This window comes from Rhinoderma darwinii, chromosome 5 (genome assembly GCF_050947455.1).
Source record: "Rhinoderma darwinii isolate aRhiDar2 chromosome 5, aRhiDar2.hap1, whole genome shotgun sequence".
In the NCBI taxonomy this organism is placed as follows: domain Eukaryota; kingdom Metazoa; phylum Chordata; class Amphibia; order Anura; family Rhinodermatidae; genus Rhinoderma; species Rhinoderma darwinii.
The window spans coordinates 57636927-57659713 of record NC_134691.1 but is presented as its reverse complement, the minus strand read 5'-3'; the positions used below and the strand labels follow the sequence as shown (position 1 = coordinate 57659713).

The window sequence follows — 22787 nt, the reverse complement described above, 5'->3', positions numbered from 1 at the left end:
ATTGTATTCCCAAAGATGTACCATATGTTCTAGGCACTTCGCAGCTGAAATTAGGGCGGACGTCCTATGTATATTGCCAGGAAAAATGCTAAAACAGCGATACTCTGGTAAACAAACCAGCCGGCCATTTCTTGTCACACTTCGTTATAAGTCCAGTGAATCTGATATGAAAACTACGATTGCTGACCGCAAGGGACCTTCTGATATCATAGATGATATCCCACAATAAGTTGCTGAGCGTCTTTGTTCCATGCGGTCAGTATAATACGTGTCCTCTAACGTAAATTTTCATTTTCTATACAAAAACGTACAGCCGCTCACCATTAATAATTGTCTTGTTAGCCGGCCCTCTAATGTGTTTGCTTTATGTAAACTGTAGGGTCATTAGACACTGTGGTCACAGGACTATATCACGTAACCAAAGGATATGATATTACTATAGACGACACCTCACCCCAGTTATGCCCGTTGCACACGATCGAGTACCACTCTGGTCGTTTTTCACGGCATCCAAGAGCCAAGAGGCACCCGATAGTTTTCACAGACCCATTGACTTTAGTGGGTGAATCGGGTTTGTGAAAACTGACCTGACTTTCCGATCCATGGAAAGATAGGACATGTCCTATCGTCCACGGATCACTGACGGGACCCGGCCGGCACACGCGGTCGTGTGCATGAGCCATAATTGTATACTGGGGGCCTGTGGTAACTTTTTGTTAAAGGGGTTATTCAGGATGTCCTTTATTTCAGTAAAACGTACCTATCTTTGCCCCCGGTGACTCCGCACTCCGGCTCCGGCAGCGCTCCGGGTGGTGTCTTCATATTCTGAATAACCCCTTTTAAAGTTTTGCTTATTGTGTTAATTTTAGTTTCTAATCTAGAATTGAAAAAAGAGCTTGGTTCTGTTTAGTCTCTCCATTCACTTGCAGGCGGCACACTGTGAGGAGCTGAGCACCGCGAAGTGTATGGAATAAATGACTTGTGATGTGTCATTGTAATGTGCGGAGACCTTCATCTCGTGGTACCTTAGTGACTAACTCTTGATTTTGTCTGGATCGCTCCTTCAGTACATTCATATAGAGTCGTTTATGCAAACCGTGACATAAAGGAGCCTTTGTGCCATTATACCACTATAAAGATTTTGATTCACTTGCTCCAAAATGTATTGTGTGATCATCACGAAAAATGACTGAATCACAGTTGACTTGCTCAGTGTAGGAGACCTCGTTGGGTTTGATGAAGGCGGCAGTACAGCTACATTCTTTGCTACTTTTGTCATATATTTTATATTCGGACTGTTAGGAAACTTTTATCATATAGTTATCAGCAGAACTTGGGGTAGAAGTTTTCTTTGATTGGTACTGTCTGCCAAAGGCCAAATCTATAGGCTGGGTCTCCAACTAAACACTCTCGATAGCTACAGCTATGGGTCTGGCAGCCTGCTGATTTTTTTTTAAGATAGAGGTTGGTACATGGGTAGTTGCCATGAGCAAAGAAATTCCTGTACTCTGGCATTTGATAATCCTGAAGTTTGATAGTCTGTCACCATTCACAAGACTTTGAAGAAGAGAAAAAATCTATGAAAAAACTTCTCCGATTACAAAACACACTTGTTTTAGTGGATTTTGAGATGCGTTTTTGGGGGTTTATTGACAAAGATCCTCTAACCTTATCATCCAATATTCCAGAGTACAGGATAATCTGCCAATTAGTTCCTACTGATGCCGGGTTTAAGGATTTCTATATTTTCTTTCCAATTTTGGGAAGAAATGCTTGTTAAATATTTAGCATGTTTATGATCCCCCCCCCCCCCTTCTTGGATTTGTAAAAAATTGTGTCTGTGCTGTTAGAATAGAAGGCTGGAGAAACCGAATCTCCGGCAGAAGGCGAATATTGGAACTGCAAGGCAGCGCAGCTCAGTACTGCAGTGACACTGCTCAATGCAGCATAGAGGACGGAGCTCACAGTTACTGTATGTTTACATCAGTGTACAGCGCCTGCAGACAGCCTGTATAATATAGGGGGCTACACCTGATTAGCCGACTGCTGTTCTATCTGGGAATGAGAGGCAGATTTTGCACCATTGTCTTTTTCTTTATATGCATTGATACTGCGACTATATATATATATATATATATATATTTGCCTCCGTGGCCACCCATCTTCTGTGTTACTTGAGTGAAAAGCAGTTAATATAACATGTGCAGGCGACGTGCCAGCAGAGTGACCCACGTACTGTACGATCAGCAGAATTACAAATCATCCTGGCAATGGAAGCCTATACAATTAGACAAGTACAATGTTGTCAGTGGGTAGCAACAGATGCGTAACTTGAACCCCCAGGGCCACAATGCAAACTCTTACAGTACCCCCGCCCCTAAATATAACCTGTCATTTATAGCTTTAGTGTCCCCTTTGGAGGCAGAGGAGTTTTGAAGTCCCCTTAGGCACCAGGGCCCAGGTGCAACTCCTACCTCTGTACCCCTTATTGTTACACCTCTGGGTAGAGAGGTCGCACCTGTACAACTGACTGTATAATCATAATGTGTCATCCCCGGCAGGATGCAGTTATAATCCATAAGATTTTGCTGTATAATTGATGGCAGAGTTTATAAGAAGGAAATCGGCCATCTGTTGGAATGATCAGCCATCTGACTACACTTGACTGATAACCTTACAAACCTCTAGGACCATGTACAGGCAAACCTGCACGTGTAAAAATGAAACCCCTATGTGCTGTCTACTATAATGTGTGGAACATTACGGCCGAACAGTTCAATACAGATCATTTTAGTTTAATGGATGACCCAATGTACATTTGCAAGTATTGGGCAGATGGAAGAGGGCACTACCGCTCCATTCCTATAGCGCTCCTGAGAAAGTAAGCCCGTTCTCGTGATTGGTGGGGGTCCCAGTGGTCGGATATTTGTTGCTGTCCACGAAAATTTTGATTATGGGAATACCCCTTTTAACTTTTGCAGCAATTTGTACTACAATTGTGCACGTGATGGAGAATGCCACAATTGTTTATTGTGGATTCATACAGAATCTGTGCGAGTCTGCATCGATATAAAGTCAGTGGCACACGGAGGTACCACAGTTTGCTATAGGTGCTGTATTACAAATGGGCACCCCCCGAATCCCTAATACAGCCTTGTGCAGGGAACCTAAAGTTGGTTATACATGGTGCAATTTGGTGTAAACATGAAGAAACTATTACATATGGAGTCGATTGCAGATAGTCTTATTGGTGCAAGATTAATAGACGGTTACTGTATATATAACCCATAGGCCCCCTGACTACCCCTCGTAGATCCCATATCCTATGCCTGGTTCATGTTTGCAGTAGAAGGGAGTTGTGAAAGCGATTTTAGGTTTGTCCCATCCGTCTCCCTTTATCTGGTGACATCAGAGTCACATGGTTGGCAATGTCCAGAGTCACTGGCACAGAGAGGAGGAGGAGGAGGAGGTGTACATGAAAGCTGCGGCGGCTGGGATTGTATGTGACGTGCTGCTATGGACTGCACAGACATTGTGAGTGCATCTTCTTCTTTTCATTAGTAAAGCACATAGATCCTCCTGTCATGATGCCGGGGACTTGTGCTGTCCATTGTCACATTACTGTATCTGAGGGTAGAGATTGTATGTTATAACAGGGGATCCTAATGTCCTACATAATGGTGAGTGCGGAGGATCTCTTACTGATACATTGTTGCTTTATCATTTATACTGTCGTTCCATGAGGAAAGGATTGTCTTCACTCACAATATATTTAGATTATCTCAGAGCAGAGACCAGAAGCAAATAATGACGCAGCTTCCTTTCTGGAGACCAGATTTATTTGCAAGCAATATAGCAAATAGAAGCTGGGTTATTATTTTGAAATATAGGTATTAGATTTCTCTGTGGGTAAAGTAGCATTCTGATGGGTGGTGTTCAGTTAGAAGGCACTGTCTGACACGTCAGGAGTTGTGATTGGTGTTGATCTGGGGGCTTAGACCCCCGCCAGTCGTTAGAATGTAGGGGCTGCAGTGGTCAGCTGAAAGCGGTGTCCTGTCCACTCCCGACTGCTATCGTATGGACCACAGGCAGTATTTTGGGTCTACACAATTTTTAGAAGAAAGCCACCGGGAGTCAAAGGGACACACGGTACTCCGTAGATATCACTGTCACTGTGTTATAGTGCTCAGCTTAATTGTTATAAAGTACTTTTTAATGTTTTGGATTCAGGATTTTGAGGCAGATTTTTGCCAGTGTTTTGGGGCAAGAGAAAAAAACCCTTTGCATCCCATTGAAATCAATGGGGGGTGATTTGGGCCATTTTTTTGTCATGGATTCCCACAAAATCAGAGCCAAAAACTTCTGCCCATTAGTTTACACAGTGTTGTGTCCTCATACAGATATGAAGAATAGATGTAGCCCTTCCATCTACATGGCTGATCGTAAAGAATATAAACCTCAGAACATGTGCCTGACTATGTATGTATGTATGTATGTGTGTGTGTGTATATATATATATATATATATATATATATATATATATATATACACACACATACACACACACACACACACACACACACACACACACACACACACACACACACACACACACACACACACACACACACACACACTGTCTGCACATTTATTAGGCAAGTTTGTATTTTTGAGGATTCATTTTATTGTTGAACTACAGTGCTGTCGGTCAATCCAAAATGTTAATAAACCTCAAACCGGTATATTTAAGAAAGTAAAAGTGAGGTTTTGGATTTCTTAGGACAATATCTATGTGTGCATAATTATTGGGCAACTATACGTGTGCAGAATTATGTAACTAAGGCCGGGTTCCCACGTAGCGTAAATGCTGCGGAATTTCCGTAACGGAATAGTGTGCGGATATTTCGCAGCCTTTATAGTAGCAGCAAAGTGGATGAGATTTAGTAAATCTCATGCCCACGCTATGGAAAAAAACGCAGAGTAAACGTTAATGAATTGACCTGCGGTGGGGAATTAAATTTCGCAGCATGTCCATTTATGCTGTGTTTTCATTGATTTTCTGCTGCGAGTTTTCCCATTGAATTCAATGGGGATGCAAAACCTGCAACAGAAAACCATGTGTTGCGACTTTTGCGGCGTATACACAGCGTTTATGCTGCAAAAATCGCGACGCCGGAAAAAAACAAACATACTTGACCAGAACGTCCTCCTTCTTCGTACAGTCTGGCCTCCTGGGATGACGTTGTATCCCATGTGGCCGGTGCAGCCAATCACAGGCTGCGACGTCACATGGCCTGAAACGTCACCCAGGGAGACCGGAGCGGACGTCAAAGGAGGGAGGGGGTAAGTTTGCACACTTAACTACGTAGCGGAATTTCCGTCCGAAAAATCCAAAGTCTTGCCGGTTCCAGGTCTGATACACTGCGTGGTTTTTACGCAGCGTATCCGTTCCATGGGAACCCTGCCTTAATAAAAGAGGAAAATGTTCCCATCTCAGGCTTCCTTCCCATCTGCGTTAGGGTTCCGTCCTGGCTTTCCGTCAGTTTCCCGTCCAAACAGAACCCTGTCTGAGACTAACGGAAACCATAGGTTTCCGTTTGCATCACCATTGATTTCAATGGTGAAAGATCCGGTGCAAATGGTTTCAGTTTGTCTCAGTTGTGCGAGGGTTCCGTCGTTTTGGCGGAATGAATACTGTAGTCGACTGAGCTATTCATTCCATCAAAACGACGGAACCCTTGCACAACTGAGACAAACTGAAACCTCAATGGGAGGCAGAGAAACCGTATTTCGCTGAGTTTTTTGCCCGTAGCACTCAATGGACGCGAGCGAAAAACGCGGCAAACGGCGTGCAGGAAGGTCAAAATCTGCCTCAAAATCCAAAACGGAATTTTGAGGCAGAATTTTCCTCCTGCAAAAAACTGTGTGTGAACACAGCCTAAGGCTATGTTCATACGTAGTTTTTTTTGCAGGCGGAATTTCTGCCTCAAAGTTCCGTTTGGAAGTTTGAGGCAGATTTTCCTCTCCCTGCATGCCGATTTTCGCTGCGTTTTTCGCCCGCGACCACTGAGCTCTGCGGGCATAAAACGCCGCAAAATACGGTTTCTCTGCCTCCCATTGAAGTCAATGGGAGGTCAGAGGCGTAAACGCCCGAAGATAAGGCATGTCCTATCCGCCCCCCATTGAAATCAATGGAAGGCATTTTAGGGACGTTTTTGACGAGTTTTGCGGCGCGGTTTCCGCGTCCAAAAACTCTGTGTGAACATAGCCTTAAAGTGAGAATGATAAACAACTAAAAATTTACAAATAAACATTTTTGACATTTCCCAAAAAAATCAGTGACCAATATAGCCACCCTTCTTTTCTATAAGTCATAAGGCTGGGTTCACACTGAGTTTTTTGCAGGCAGAAAATCTGCCTCAACGTTCTGTTTGGAAGTTTGAGGCAGATTTTGCTCTGCCTGCCCGCCGATTTTCGCGGCGTTTTCCGCCCGTGGCTATTAAGCGCCGCGGGCAGAAAACGCCATGAAATACGCTTTCTCTGCCTCCCATTGATGTCAATGGGAGGTCTGAGGCGTAAACGCCCGAAAATAGGGCATGCCGCTTCATTTTCCTGCAAGCCGTTTTTTCCTCTTGTGGGGAAAAAAAGCACGCATCTGCCTCCCATTGAAATCAATGGGAGTCATTTTAAGTCGTTTATTGGCGCATTTTCAGACGCGGTTTCCGCGTCAAAAAACTCTGTGTGAACTGACCTAAGCCTCCATGGAGCTTGTTAATCTGTTAACTTTTTGTGTAGCAGCAACAACCGCCTCCCAGACACTGTGCGGAGAGGTGTACGGTTTTCTTACACCGTAAATCTGCCGTTTAAGAAGGGCCCACAAGTTCTCAATAGGATTTAGGTCAGGTCAGGAAGGGGCCATGTCATTATTCTTTCATCTTTAAGGCCTTTACCCGCTAGCGATGCAGTGGAGACTTCGATGCGTGTGATGGGGCATTGTCCTGCATAAAAATCATGGTTTTTATGACGCAGACTTTTTCCTGTACTGCTGCGTGATGAAAGTGTCTTCTAAAAACTGGCATAGGGAGTTGATTTTTAGTCCATCTTCAACGCGTAAAGGTCCAACTAGCAGTACCCACCTCCATCTTGCTGGCGTCTGAGTCGAAGTGGCGCTCTGTGCCCGTTACGGATCCAGCCACGGGCCCGTCCATCTGGTCCGTCAAGAGTCACTCATCTCTTCAGTCCATAAAACCTTTGATATTTCTTGGCCCAGTCTTGACGTTTTATCTTACGTGTCTTGTTCAGTGTGGTCGGGTTTCGGGCTTCCTTACCTCGGCCGTGTCTCTGAACACCTTGTACTTCTGGCCACTCCAGGGAGGTTGCAGTTCTGGAATATGACCGCACTGGAGGATAAGGGGCTCCTAATCGCTTCACGCTTTATTCTTCTCAAATCTTTGGCAATTCATTTGCGGTTTTTTTCCTCTACACATTTCTTGCGACCCTGTTGACTATTTCCAACAAAACGTTTGATGGTTCTGTGATCGCGGCCCAATATCGTAGCGATTTCAAGCGTGCTGCATCCCTCTGAAAGACTTTTAACAATTTTGTCATTTTTGCCAGAGGAAAACATGCTGCCTAATATTTCTGCGCACCTTGATGTAGGGTCTTGATCTCCTTAGTCTACACCATCCCTCATTACACAAATACACATCACCTGATCTGCTTCATCCAATAAGCAGTCAAGTTTATACAGCTTGGAGTTGGAAAATATGCATAAAAATGATGATCTGGTCAAAATACTCACTTGCCTAATAATTGCGTAGATAGAGATAATAAAGTAATCCGGTTGATTTCCACATTTGCTTCTTTTACATGCCGTTGCAGTGCATTATAGCTGCTTTCAGGGCCATAGTGCAATATAATTCATAAAACCCATGGAGAATGCACAAAAAGTTTGACAAATCATTGTGGAATAACATTGGACGAAGAAAGAATCCAGCCTGTGCTGTTGCCTTGCTGTGGATTATGTGGGGACTTCAGATGTTTTCTCCATAGACTTCATATGAAGTAAACAGTAAGAAGTGGAATTGGAGCACATGGGAACTGCCTACACGTCCCAGTCATGTGTAATATTGCCTCATTAGGTTTCTTTTAGCTCTGCAGACGGTGTATATCACTGGCTGCACACTATAGTAACGCACCCTTTATATGCTGGACTTATTATTAAAGCGGCATTATCGTCACACAGTCCTACTGAATGCCATCATATATAAGTTGGGTTATGTAAGGGCTATTCTGCGAAGCTACTATACCTCTAAAGGGAACTTGTCACCAAGATCATGCTGCCCTAACCCGTGACTAGATGACTTAGTGACAGGTCCGACGATCATATTCATCTATTTTTAAAAGGTTATTCCCACCACTTAAAGTAATGACGTATTGCTAGGATAATCCATCACTTTGCACCCGGTAGGGGTCCGGCTGTCTGACATCCCACCGGTCCTGGGATTGAAGGGGACGTAGTGCGTTTTTAGGGCTGTGGCCCTTTCTCTGTTCCTAGGATCGGGCAGGTGCAATCCAATTTGTCCAATCCATATTCCATCCATATAAGATGCTATATAATTTTGAATTGGAGAAATAAAAGATATTATTTTGCCAGCAGTAGCCTATTTTTATTCATAATTTTTTTCAGGCTATACAGAACCTGGTGAAGAGGTTAACATAAATCTTCCTTGGCGACATTCAGGCGTCGGGTGATTCCACCTGGTGCTACGTCTCTCCCTATAGAAGCGATCACTCCGCATTCTCATGATGACAATAGTGTGTGCTCTCGCCTAAACTTTACACACACACGTCCACATGTGTTGTATATGACTCTGCCTTATGAGGTCCCAGCTTATAGCGTCCATTAGCTACTAGCCATAGAGCCCACATGATGGTCGCCATACATCGTCTATAAGGTCCACATATTGCCATTGATAATGTTATTACAGCCACTTTTCCGCTTTAATGCCAGCCACATGCAAGCTCGTGTATTTCCATTGATGGCATCTTCTGACATGCAACATTTTTGGAAACGTTTTGTTGGCTTTCCTCAGTAGTATTAGTTCACCCGTGGCGATCCCACACAAATATGTTAACATGCTTGTATGTCATGAATGAATTGGGTCCCTACAACAGTGGCAGGGTTCTCATACTACAGGAGGGGGCATTACAATTCCTAATTGCTTGTCTGCAGGCAGAATGCTGACTGCCAGCTTGTTATGAAGTGTCATTGAACTTGTTCCAGGACTCCCGAAAAGTCTCATTTTTTTTTTCGTTTTTGAAGTCCCAAGACAAGTCCCACTATCCCTCACGTGTATGTGGCGCACTTCATTTCGGCACACACACCACAAATTTAGCTGCATTAGATCCTCTTTCATTTCAGATGGGGAGGATACATTTTGGCATACCATAGTCTAATTCACATGGAAGGATAGCATGGAGCTTCCTTCTGCAACATCGCACTCTGTCAGGTAGTGAAGCCTCTTAACCAGACCTAGTGCTACCAATATACACAAATACTAGCCGGTGCAGGATCATTTCTGCTGACTAAGTATCCGATCCAGCATCTAAAATCTACCTACTCTATAATGCTCATTCGTTTATTAATGGGTCTGATGAAGCCTGTCATCCCTGCAGGCTATAAATATGATCTAAGTACTATTGCCAGAAGAGCGTGTCTCACAGTGAAACGTTATAAATAGATAGTAACACTTGTAACAACTGCGTGTTTGTTTCTGTGGAATCTGAGCCCCCCATCCCTTTCTGATGAGACGTCTGATTTTATGGTTATGCAATGTGTTCTTATTCATTCTGCTTGTGCATACACATGTATGGTGACATCACCCGTAATACTCAGAGGGCCATTGTCATCTCTACTGTGGGACGTGCACGTATGGAGGAGCTCATTTCAGGGAGTCAGCAATAACCAGCACTCTCTCGTGGGGGGACAACACTCAAATATATTTTACGTTGGAAGGCCTTTACTACCCAGATACAGCTGCTTTTTGAAGCCACATAAGATATTTGTAGGTTAAAAGTTGTTTTGCCTGTCCGCTGCCCCTCCTGAGCACCCAGTAACGTACATACTCCTGCCTGGTAATCTCTAATATTTATTGCCGGTTGCGTATATAACGCGAACATAATCTGGAGTCCCAAACAATCTGTTTCCTATGTTAAAGACACACATAGGAACTTCATAGGTCCTGTGTTGGAGGGGGAGCAGAGGTTGCTGCAGGACAGTATGTGGTTGGGGTATGGAGACCACAGCATTAGCAATGTTTGATTTCTATAGGGTTATATCCATTACAGAAAGTGAAGGCATATCGTTCGGATATGCCATCACTTTCTGATCGGTGTGCGCAACATTTTTTGGACTAAGGGCAACAGGGTTAGATTGTATTACTTGAAGGGGCTTCAGTACAATTTCCAGGATGTTGCACACGAAGGTCCAGTCCACACGTGGCATAAACACCGCCGTTTTTCCTACAATGTATTTCGTTGCGGAAAATCCACAGCATAATACAGTAGCAGCAGAGTGGATGAGCTTTCAAGAAATCGTATCCACACGCAGTGTACGTTACATGCGGAGATTCCGCACACAAATTGACCTGCGGTGCGTCTTTTTAAGCCGCAGAATGTCAGTTGTGGTTGCGGAATCGCTGGTATTTTGTTGCGGGTTTTCCCCATTGAATTCAATAGGTATCTAAAAGCCGCAACGAACAGACAAGTGTTGCGACTTTTGCATCGGAATCGCAGCGATTGCGATGCAAAAATAGCAACTTAGAAAATACAAACCACCTTATACTTACCACTTACGTTCTGCAAGCTGGCCTCCTGGGATGACATTTCATCCCATGTGACCGCCGCTGCAGCCCTTTACAGGCGTTTTCATCACAGGAGGACAGCCTGCCAGCAGGCCGGCTAATGCTGCAGTTTTCCGCAGTGAACATTCCGGGCGAAAAACTGCACCACAATTTGGTACGTTTTTTTTGCCCGGAATTACCTGCGGCCACCGGGACGGATACAATGTGTACCTTTTACGATCAGCCTGTGGCACTGCTGAGGTGTTATGGAAGCCCAGGTTGCTTTGATAGCGACATTCAGCTCCTCTGCATTGTTGAGTCTGGGGTCTCTCATCTTCCTCTTGACAATACACCATAGATTCTCTATGGGGTTTGGATCAGGCGAGTTTGCTGGCCAACCAAGCGCAGTGATACTGTGGTTATTACACCAGGTATTGGTAGTTTTGGCAGTGTGGGCAGGTGCCAAGTCCTTCTGGAAAATGAAATCGGCATCTCCATAAAGTTTGTCAGCAGAGGGAAGCATGAAGTGCTGGAAAATGTCCTGCTAGACGCTGCGCTGACTCTGGACTTGATATAACACAGTGGACCAACACCAGCAGATGACACGGCCCCCAAACCATGACTGACTGTGGAAACTTCACACTGGACCCCAAGCAACTTGGATTGATGCCTCTCCACTCTTCCTCCAGACTCTGGGACCTTGATTTTCAAGTGAAAAGCAAAATTTACTTTCATCTGAAAACAGGACTTTGGACCAGTGAGCAACTGACCAGTCCTTTTTCTCCTTAACCCAGGGGTAAGACGCTTCTGACGTGGTCCCTGGGTCATGAGTGGCTTGACACAAGGAATGCGACAGTTGTGGCCCATGTCCTTGTTACGTCTGTGTGTGGCGGCCCTTGAAGCACTGACTCCAGCCGCAGTCCACTCCAATCTCCCCCAGATTCTTGAATGCCCTTTTTTTGACAATCCTTTCAAGGCTGCGGGTATCCCTGTTGCTTGTGCACCTTTTTCTACCACACTTTTTCCTTCCTCTCAACTTTCCATTAATATGCTTGGATACAGCACTCTGTGAACAGCCAGCTTCTTTAGCAATGTCCTTTTGTGGCTTACCCTCCTTGTGGAGGGTGTCAATGGCTGTCTTCTGGGCTACTGTCACGTCAGCAGTCTTCCCCATGATGTGTAGCCTACTGAACCAGACTGTTGAACCATTTAAAGGCTTAGGAAACCTTTGCAGGTGTTTTGTGTTGATTAGAGTGTCACACCAGGAGTCTACAATCTTCAAATTTTACCCAATATTCAAATTTTGGGTTTTCATTAACTGTTAGCCATAATCATCAACATTAAAATAAAAAAAATGCTTGAAATAGATCACTCTGTGTGTAATGAATCTATATAATATAAGTTTCACTTTTTGAATTGAATTACTAAAATTAACTTTTTGATGATATTCTTATTAAGAAGGACCTGTATAGTTGGGTTAATCCGATAAATACTTTTAGCTATCACAAATGCTGCATTTTTTCCACCCCTTTTTGTACTTATCCAATTGCATTTGCATTCAATTTTATGATATTCTTTTATGTCCGCTATAATATTTTTATGCATACATCCTTGTGGTTTCTTCCAACCTATTAATTATTTCCCTTCAGATTGTCACCCTACACAGTCTGATTGGCTAACTATTCCGTCAATCACTTCCAACCTATTGAAAAAAAAGGCGGCTGAGTCATCCCCTGGTGTGATGTCAAGTCTATAAATGTAGTGTTTATTGTATTTACCATTGGCTTGATGAAGACGCTGGTCCAGTGTCGAAACGCGTAGCTTGAATAAAGAGTGAACCTTAAAGACAATCTGTCATCCTGTTCATGATGCAGTGCACTCCCGGTGAATGTTTACATGCATGTAGCATGTGACCACTGCAGCCAATCAGAGGGCTCAGCGGTTACATGTTGTATTTCTGGCATTATGCCAGAAATATGATTTGTTACCACACAGCCCCGCTCAGCCCTCTGATTGGCTGCAGTGGTCACATGATACAGTCATGTAAACCATCACGGGAGTGCTTCCAGAATGACAGTGCTGGATTGCTGTGGGCAAGGATAGGTCAGTTTATTTCATTTCCAGACCCTAATAAAAAAACTTACATCCTGGATAACCCCCTTTTATCCTGTAAGCTCAATCCATAGAGGGTGGAATATGCATCCCCAGTAATTGGAGAGACACCATGGTCCATTTGATCCAAAATTAGGTTTGAGTAACTTAAAGGGTAACTAAATGTTCGCAAAAACTTCTGACATGTTATAGTGACGTGTCAGAAGTTTTGATTGGTGGGGGTCCAAGCACTGAGACCCTCACCAATCGGTAAAACGAATCGGTAGAAGCGCTCGGCCGCTTTTGTTTCTTATAGTTTTTTTTCTGGAAAGCCGACGTATCGGAGTACGGGCTCGTAGAATTTCTATTGAGTCCGTACTCCGATACATTGATTTCCGGAAAAGGCCGAACAGAAACTAAGCAGCTGAGCGCTCACACGAGCACATCTGGCGCTTCGTTTTTAGCGATTGGTGGGGGTCTCTGTGCTCGGACCCCCACCAATCAGAACGTCTAACATGTCACTATGACATGCCAAAAGTTTGTCAAACGTTTAGCTGCACTTTAATCATCGGGGCAGGGACTTTTTTATATTGAAGGCCTCTACTTACTGCCGTTTACCAGATAGATGCCCGAAAATATCAAATATCTTAAAAACTTTAAACTATTCCTCAAAAATGGAAGCAGGTTAGCCAAGGGCTGGCTCTCCAAAGTGAATAGACGTCTCTCGTGTCTTCAGGTCTAATGTTTGGTCTGTAGATTTTCCGTCAGTAAGTGTAGTGAGCGGCTTCCTCTGGTGTAAGCAGTTTTTCTGCTTTGTCATCATTTTCCTCTGTACTCAGGAAATATATAGTTTTCTCCTGCCCGCTTGCTGGACGTGTTGAGCTCTGATCTTGTTTGCTTTCAGGGCTTCGTTTTAGATTTTCTATTCCAGTGCACATAACGCACGACTATTATGTGATATTGCCTCTGGGCTGATACATTGCATCCATAGTTCCGTTCTTATTCAGTGATGCTTTTTCCTATATGCCTAAATTATAGTCTTATTGGTTCTTCTCGATGATACCACTTACTAGAGAAATCCAAGAACTGGTTAGGCCATTCATCTAGAACAAATCTCAAAGGGCAATGTACATTTGTGGACACGGATTTCACCCTTTTTAGAAAAAGAGCATAAGCTGCCCTGTCTTAGGGATAGGGTGGGGGGGGGGGGGTCAACAGCTGCATAGAGCGTTGTAGAGATGAAACCAGATAGAAGAAAAGAGAATTGCTATATGTTAACAGTTTGCAGCAGGTGGGAGAGGACGACTACCTTCAACAAAACTCGTAGTTCTTTAAGTTCAAATCATGTGCTTGTATCTTTCCAGACTATTTGAAGGGTTTGTCCAGTATAACAGGTCTTCTTTTATTACAGAACAGCGCCACTCCGGTCCATAGGCTGTGTCTGGTATTGCAGCTCAAATTCATTTACTAGAATGTGGATGAGCTGCAATACCAGACAGTCAATGTACAAGAGTGGCCCTGTTTCTGTAATAAAAGAAGATCCTATTTTTACAATCTTTTTTAGATTTTTCTGATTTACAGGTTATCAAGTCCAGCTAACCAGTTCCAATGTCACATGTACTGCGGTTTGACTACAATATTAAATGTGTTCCATATGTCATATTACGTGGAATCCTCCCCTACCTCTAAACCATTCATTAGTAGTTGTTCAATGATAAAATTCTTACTGTCACCACTAGGGGGAGTTCATGGTCTCTGGCTTTATTATAACATTCAATGTGAGCTGTATTAATCCCCATGCAGTGAGCTCCCCCTAGTGGTGGCTGCAGAAAAACGAATTTTTATCATGTAACTCTGGTACTGTGAAGAGAAGCCGGGGATTTGGTTCTTTGTATCAGAAAAACAGAGCTCTAAACCCAATAAAGAATTTTGGGTTTACTAGAATAAGATTATGGGTACATTTTTCTGCCGTAAACCAGTTCCATTAACCCCTTTACCATTCTAAACCACCAGGAATACTAGGTATTAACCAGGGTTCTCAATAATCAAAACATTTCTGGACCGTTCGTATAATAGGGGTGGGGGTCTTGATAAAAGGCACATTACACAAATACTTTTCACAGCAGCTCTTCATAGTAAGAAATCAAGATGGCACTGGCACAAAGACTGGTTACTCTGTCAGGAAGGCAGTGGACTTGATCACTAGTTAGGTGTCTTTACCCGAATGATGGCCATACACGTTTCTGCAAAGAAAAAAGCAGTCATAGTTTATTGTCTGCACATACCCCCTTAAAATGTGTTGTCAGGATGGGGCCAAAATCTAATGTGCATGAGGACGCTCTGCTGTCAGGTGACAAATGGGTTGGACAAGGATCATATTATAGCATTGCTTTGTCCACGGAGATATGACGCCAGAATCGTCTGATAGTGGCTTATGCACCTCTTTAAACGCACATGGTCGGTAAATCCTAGCAGGCGTGTTTATGGGGGAGCGCTCTGCTAAATGAGGGTGCTAATGTGTATGGCCAGCTTTACATAGAGGCTTCCTTGTGGTATGAAAAAGCAATCCAAGGCTTTACCCTTTGGGAAATGTGTTTTTTGCTTTCCTGTAATGGTATCCACTTCCATTTTTCCAATAAATCTGCAGACCTCACATGGACTGTTACTAGGTGGGGTGGGGGCAGCCCCTGACAAGTCACAGATTACTAGTGTATATATTGAAGTATCCGCTTGCTGCCTGCCCTCCGTGTCCACTCATAACTACCTGTTTATGTCAATTGCTGCAGGTTAACCATTGCTGACCTGCCCCCTGGTTGACTTTTATTCACCACTTGTTAATCGCTGTGGCAGAGTCCTTGCCCTGTGCTAGAAGTGGTGGAGTAAATTCATTCATTCCTCTGTGCTGCTGTACTTTGATATTCTCCCTGTACTTTGAGATTGTCACCCATGACCAAACTTGTACTGCTAAGCCGAGATACAAAGCTCACGAGTGTTGATGTTGTATAATCCTCATGTCATGCTTTTCTTGTGTTTTGTAGGCCTGACCTGTAACCTGACATGGCCACAGCCTCGCCAGGGCCGGCTAATAGAAATAGTCATGAAGGTTTACAGCTGCACGTGACAGGTAAGAGGCATTGATTTTGCTTTTATCTTGTGCTGGGATGTTTAACACTTGCTGGCTCAATAACGGGGAGTTTGTTTGTCTTCAACAACTGAAGCTGCTCGACTGTTTTGTGGCCATTGGCCAGCGATAATTGACTCATTTGGATCCAATTTATCTTCGATCTGAAGGATTTCCATTATTCTGTATGTGTGGAAGCAGAAGGCATAGACCGGTGGCCAGAGACGTCCTTTCCCATACCTAAAAAAAAATAAAAAAATGAAAATCTGAAATTGTGGGATATTTTAAGCTCCACCTCCCAAGAACTGTAAATTAGCATAATCTTTTTAAAACATTGCATTACTGTTAATGATACAATAATTATTTCCATGATATAAGACTGGACAATCCCTTTAATTTAAGTTGATTTTTGTTAATTTAACACGTTGAATGAGATTTATAAATGTATCTAGCCCTGCCGATCAGCGGTTATTGCTGAGGGAGGCTGTCTGACCGCTGCAGAGATGTAGCTTTACATGCCAGTCGTTCAAATGAATGGCCGACCATGTAATGTATGGACAGAGTGGATTCAGCGGCTTTGCATTCTGGCTCATAAAGCGGGTCCTAAGCGGGGGACCCCACTTTATGACATCCATATGACCTAATCGGGCATATGGACAGGGTTTGTACTGATAGGACAACCCCTTTTTAGTAGGGAAAGTGGAAGTTCATTTTCCTGTCCTATTAATTCAGGGATCCTGAGGATAACACTGTGTTGTTTGCCAGTAAAGATCACGCTCTGCCCTCCACGTGAGCTTTAGTAAATGTAAAGCCAGCCTTAGTCAAACATTCAGAAACCTTCGGAATGGAGCGGGTTTGTTTTCCAGCTTGATAACCAGAAGTTAAATTGGTTTTAATGCCCTTTTATGAACCAAAATCCTTTTTGGTACTGATTTGTATGTTTCTGGAACAATGGCTGCTATTAATCATTAAACATTACATGAGTGGAGTTATGTGACACGACATTTATCAAACCGCCGTAGAAATCAATTGTGTGTGCGCATCAAGAAAATGAAGACCCCTTAAACCAAACTTGGACAAATCCTCCATCAAGTAAGTCTCTGTTCACATCTTGTGATTGAATTCCATTAGGCCGTATGCACTAAATGTACTCGTAGAGCCCCATGCTCCAGGTAAATGCCAAGTGTGTCCCTTTGGCATATGTGTTGGCATACCCTTTTATTTTTTCTGTACATGAAAGTGTAGTCTGCTGCGCTTTCCTATATAGAAGCATAAAGTAAAAAAAATATAACTGAGGCGAGAACAGAAACAAAGTTGGTGCTTGACTAGAATCCAATGTGCCTATAAATTTTGGGTTGTTTTTCTTTTCACATCTATGAAAGTTCTGATTGTCAATCCTAAAAAAAAAAAAAAAAATGTTTTTCTGGTGTCGACTAAGGACCCTTTTACATCGGGCAAACGAGTGTTCACAAAACGCTCATTCCCGATAATTGCCGTTTAAACAGGGCTGCGATCAGCCGTTCATTGGCTGATTGTATCGTTTAGGCAGCCTAGACAGCTCGTTGATCGGCGCTCCTCGTCGGGCCGTGTAATATCGCCTTAATTTTGCTAGTCCAGGATATTTAGACATTGCTGTAAGTAAATAAAACATCACTACTCAAGCAGATTGCACACGACCGTGCCCGCAATCACGTCCCGCGATTGCGGGCACGGCCGGCCGCTGACTGACAGACGCATTTTCGGGCCTTGCTCCCATACAAAGTATGGGAGCACGGCCCGCAAAATGCAAAAGAACGGACATGTTCCATAATTGCTGGAACATTTCCACGGCACGGACACCCTTCCGTAGTGCTACAGAAAGGTGTCAGTGTTCAATGAAAGTGAATGGGGCCTAAGGGGCACTTTCAAAAGGTCAGTATATTAACCCTTTTGCTTCCTGGTCATTTTACACCTCTGGTAGTTAGGACAGTTTTCCCTCTTTTGACATGTACAAACAAAACCTGAATTATAAAATGAAACATTTATACTAAACCCCATATCCATATATTGCCTACAAGCATTTTTGCATTAAATTATCACTTTTCATAAAAAAATCAAGTTTGTGGCTAAAACTCTGACCCAAGAAGAAAAATACACACACCCTCTCCTTAAAATATAAGTTCAAGACGTGCAGAGTTCATTCATAACACTTAGGCCCCATGCACACCACCGTAAAATCGCCCGTAATTACGGGCCCATTCATTTCTATGGCCAACGGACACCTTCCCATATGTCTACGGAGGGTGTCCATGCCTTAGAAACCTGCCGAAAAAAATAGGACGTCCTATTTTTTCATTTTACGGATTGTGCTCTTATACTTTATAATGGGAGCACGGCTCATAAAAACGGCCAGCTGTCCGCGGCCGGCCATGCCCGTAATTACGGGCACAGTCGTGTGCATGAAGCCTTAGGCTTGTCTTCACAATATTGCCAGAGATGAAGATCCAAAAAATCTGGTTTTAAGCTGTAAATTTAAAAAAACAAAACAGCAATTTATAACACCGGGATTACACCCCTTGAAAAGTAAGTGCACTCCCACGGCCTTTGTAATACCTGAGAGCAGACAACCTGACAATTGCAGTTGTTTTAATGTGCTGTTTAGTCCTGTCCACCTTCATGTAACTTTGTGACAAATAGTATTTAAAGGGAAAAAAAAATTTGCATTTGGGGCTTGCATGCAAGCAGATGTTTACACACAAATACTATGTTAAAATAATAGATCAGGGTGTGCAAAGTTCAAATATCCCATATATGTACAAGAGCATGTGCTCCCTAAAACTCTAAAATGGAGGCCATGCGATATTTGTCCCTTTCAAATGTGATAAAAAATATATACTGTACACGGCAAACAGCTACTAGGCTATTAAAATCTACAGTTTTGTTGAGAGCACACCGTATGCCGTAGGGTTGCACGATGCATCGAAATGTCGATACTATTTTGATGCAGTGCAACATTCATGTATTTCGATACTAAGCTATTCTAACTCATGAACGTAGCTAGAGCGGGGCTACGGCTGTGTAATACAGCCATTGCCCCGCTCCTGACAAGTGTGCGAGTGCATTCAGCGCATTGAGCATCGGCACTGAAGACAGAGAACATGGCTGGCGCACTACAAAACACCCCCATGTTCTTTCTTCAGTACCTGCGCCTCCGCTCATTAGTGCAGCGCCAGCCGCATCACGTCCTTCTGACCCAGCTGTAGCGGCAGAGATCAGGGAAACCTCATCTCCGCCGATATTCCCCTGAATGCTGCAATCAAACTGACCGCAGCATTCAAGGGGAAAATGAGAAGGGGGGATGCCCTTTGAATCGCGTCACAGGGAATCTCTGTGATGCGATCGAGGGACATACCATATATGGGCAGACTGCCCAGGGTCCATTGAAGGACCCCAGGGCTGTCTGACAATATTTCCTGTGGTTAGGGTATACTGAGGTATGTCCTAACTGGCTGTGTATTATCAGTATATAGATATATGCCAGTACATTAAAGTTTAAAAAAAACAAAAAAAAGTAATGTTCGATAAAGAAAATACACACGTTTTTTTACAATAAACATTAAAATAAGTCTTTGTACATAAAATATACACCTATTCGGTATCGTCGCGACCGTAATGACAAATTTATACCGTCATTTATGATGTTGATGCTGTTAAAAAAATAAAATAAAAACTGCTTTCTTTCACTTATTAATGTGAGGCACGGGGTAGTATGAATTTTGAACTTCCATGTGCCTCATATTAATAGTAATTAACCCCATCACGTACCTCACACATTCACCCCATCATGTTCCTCACAGTCCTAATGGACAACATTGGGTTAATTACCATTAATGTGACGCACATGGAGGTTCAAAACTCATCACATCAGAAAATGGAAGAACTTTATATTTTTTTTATTATTATTGTTGCCAAAGTTTCGTTTTGGTATCAAGTATCGCAATACTACACAAAGTATTCGTATCGAAGTCCAAATTCTGGTATTGTGACAACCCTAGTATGCCGTGTATAGAAATACACCTTCATATTTTATATGGACAGCCACCTACACGCAACTTCAAACAGGGAGTATAAGCAAAAATTGCCCCAAAAGTTACATTTGCAACTAAATGCTCAAGGGTCTCTCTCTTTTTCTTTCAAACAACATTTTTTCTGCAGATAACTGTAAGATGTGAGGAGTTCATACATACCACATGTGTCTGCGTTCAGAGCTGCGTGTGTTGAAGAAACGCCAAAACCACAGGAATGCTCCAACATATTTTTGCAAGCAAATGAAATTGGGATTTCTGTATGTATATAATTTCCCATCCCCCAATTCAAACTCTAACCTTAATCAATAATTGCAAATCCCTAATCAATAATTGAAAATCCCTAAACCTTATAGAACCAGTTGAAAGCAATTTTTATGGCGGCTGTCAGATGGTAAAAATGTGATTTCTGACTGATGGAAATTGAAGACATTCTTCTACAGTGATAATTGTTATCGCTATGACTGTAGCAAGGATGTTATGCTCATGATCGGGTATGGACAGGATAGGGACAGTGTATAATGTCTAAACTTTATTGATGTTTGTGTGTGCGAGTGCTTAGTGCGACTTACCTGATGCAACCATCCAGAAGCTAGTGACTTCTGGTCTTGGAGTCCATAAACGGCCTAATTAAGTGATTTACATAGGCTACTGCACATCATCTCACTCCTTCCCCCCCCAAAAAAAGGGGATGAATAAGGGACGGAAGTTCATGTCATCTCTGCCCTTAGTCATCTACAGCCATATAGGGATGGTAGGAGGATCACGGAACCTCCTCTCCCTGTAAGCTGTCAGCACGTCCCCCATTGGCTCCCCTCTTCACTTCGCAGAGGCTGAAGTGGAAGCTACACATATATAAAAGCAGTATTCACGCAGGGTTGGCAGACAATCCAGGGTTTGGTAATGTTGATGTCAGTTTGCGGTTCAGATGATTATGACAGAGGAACAAACCGTTTCGAACAATAAAATTCAAGATCAGGTCATAAAACATAGCACGTTTATTTGATATTATGTGGCACATACCTGCTGGATGTTACGTTTTACACAATAATTTGTGTTGTATAATCAGTCACTGGACTGTATTATTATTAAAAAAAAATAAAAATAAGTTCCCAAAATAAAAACCATTTACTTGGGCCTTAAAAGAACAATTTTTCTTTTCAGAAGATTTGGTTTATAGAAGGGAAAACAGGGAAACTTTGTTCGGAATATTCCACTGTAACATTCTTCTGCAGAAAATGACAAAAATAATCCTGTGGATTAGTGCACAATCGAGCAAGCGCTCAGGAAATCATGTGTTTGTGACATCATTTCCGGAGTACATTTTTGCTGCCTCACATCCTGCAAATAAAATCACCTCTCGCCCTTTAGCTGCTCTGCTTATCGCAGCCAAGATGTCGGTTCCCTAATTCTTTGAAAGAAAAAAAAAAAAGAATTAGAGAGAATAGGCAGAAATCAATTTATCACAGTTTTAATACATTTTGAGCAATTAGCCTTCATAACGTGCAGCTGTATTTGGGGGAGGGTGTCCACGTTCAGTTAGAATCTGTTCACACTGGTGTTAGAGCTGTTCACAAGGCCTCGTTCACATCAGCGTTCGGGTTCTGTTCATGGGTTCCGATAGACATTTCCGTCGGTAGAACCCATGAATGGAAAGACAAACAAAAACCATAGCTTTCGTTTGCATTCGCATTGATTTCAATAGTAATGCTTCAGTTGCAATTGGTTTCCATTTCGTAAAGTTTTTTTTTTTTTAGCGGAAACCGTAGCGTAGTCGAATGCTGTATTGTTTACGCAAAAAAAAACCAGAGACCTTACAGAAGGGAGACAAATGGAAATTATTTGCAACTGAAACATTACCATTGAAATCAATGGTAATGCAAACGGAAGCTATGGTTTTAGTTTTGTCTTTCCACTAATGGGTTCCTCCGACGGAAAAGTCTTAACGGAACCAGACGCTGATGTGACCTTATACCGAAAACCATGCCACTCTGTCTTATCTATCATAAGCCTGATCCAAACGGCCATCAACGGACCCCATTGACTGGTAATAATGACTTGTTGGGGTTCAGTCAAGATTTCCGTTGTATCTGAGAAACTGGTCACATATAACTAGGGATGTCACGATACCACAATTTGGACTTCGATACCGATACTTCGTTTAGTATTGCGATTTCGATACCAATTTCGATACTTTTGCCAACAGTAATAAAAAAAACAAATTCTTCCGTTTTCTGATGTGAGGCGCGACGTGTGATGAATTTTGAACGCGCCTCACATTAATAGTAATTAATCCCATCATGTTTCTCAGTCATAATGGGTTAGTGTGCGAGGTACATGATGGGGTTAATTACTATTAATGTGAGGAACATGGAGGTTACATTCATCGCGCCTCACATTAATAAGTGATAGAAAGCAGTGTTTATTTCATTTTTTTACAGCGCACACATCATAAATGATGAAAAACATTGTTGTGCGCGCCATTACTGAATGTGTGTAGATTTTATGTATTGAGACTTATTTTAATGTTTATTGTAAAAAAGGTGAATGTGTATTTTATTTTTTTTTAATTTAACAATACTTTGTTTTTACTTTATTTTTTAAACTTTAATGTACTGACATATATCAGATATGTGCCAGTACATTAACCTGTGGACGGATAGCACA

General features: G+C 42.6%; 1 protein-coding gene across 4 annotated transcripts in view; it reads left to right on the top strand.

The window, feature by feature from the left end:
* Positions 1 to 22787, top strand: part of WWP1 (WW domain containing E3 ubiquitin protein ligase 1) — a 117251-nt gene that overhangs the window by 41272 nt on the left and 53192 nt on the right. For 3 of the 4 annotated variants that reach the window (XM_075826033.1, XM_075826034.1, XM_075826030.1), the window contains exon 2: positions 15974 to 16059. In XM_075826033.1, the coding sequence (XP_075682148.1) occupies positions 15993 to 16059 (67 nt within the window). In that variant the 5' untranslated portion in view covers positions 15974 to 15992. Of the gene's footprint in view, positions 1 to 3447; positions 3535 to 15973; positions 16060 to 22787 lie in introns of those variants that run through there. The other variant, XM_075826031.1, reaches the window with a different exon arrangement.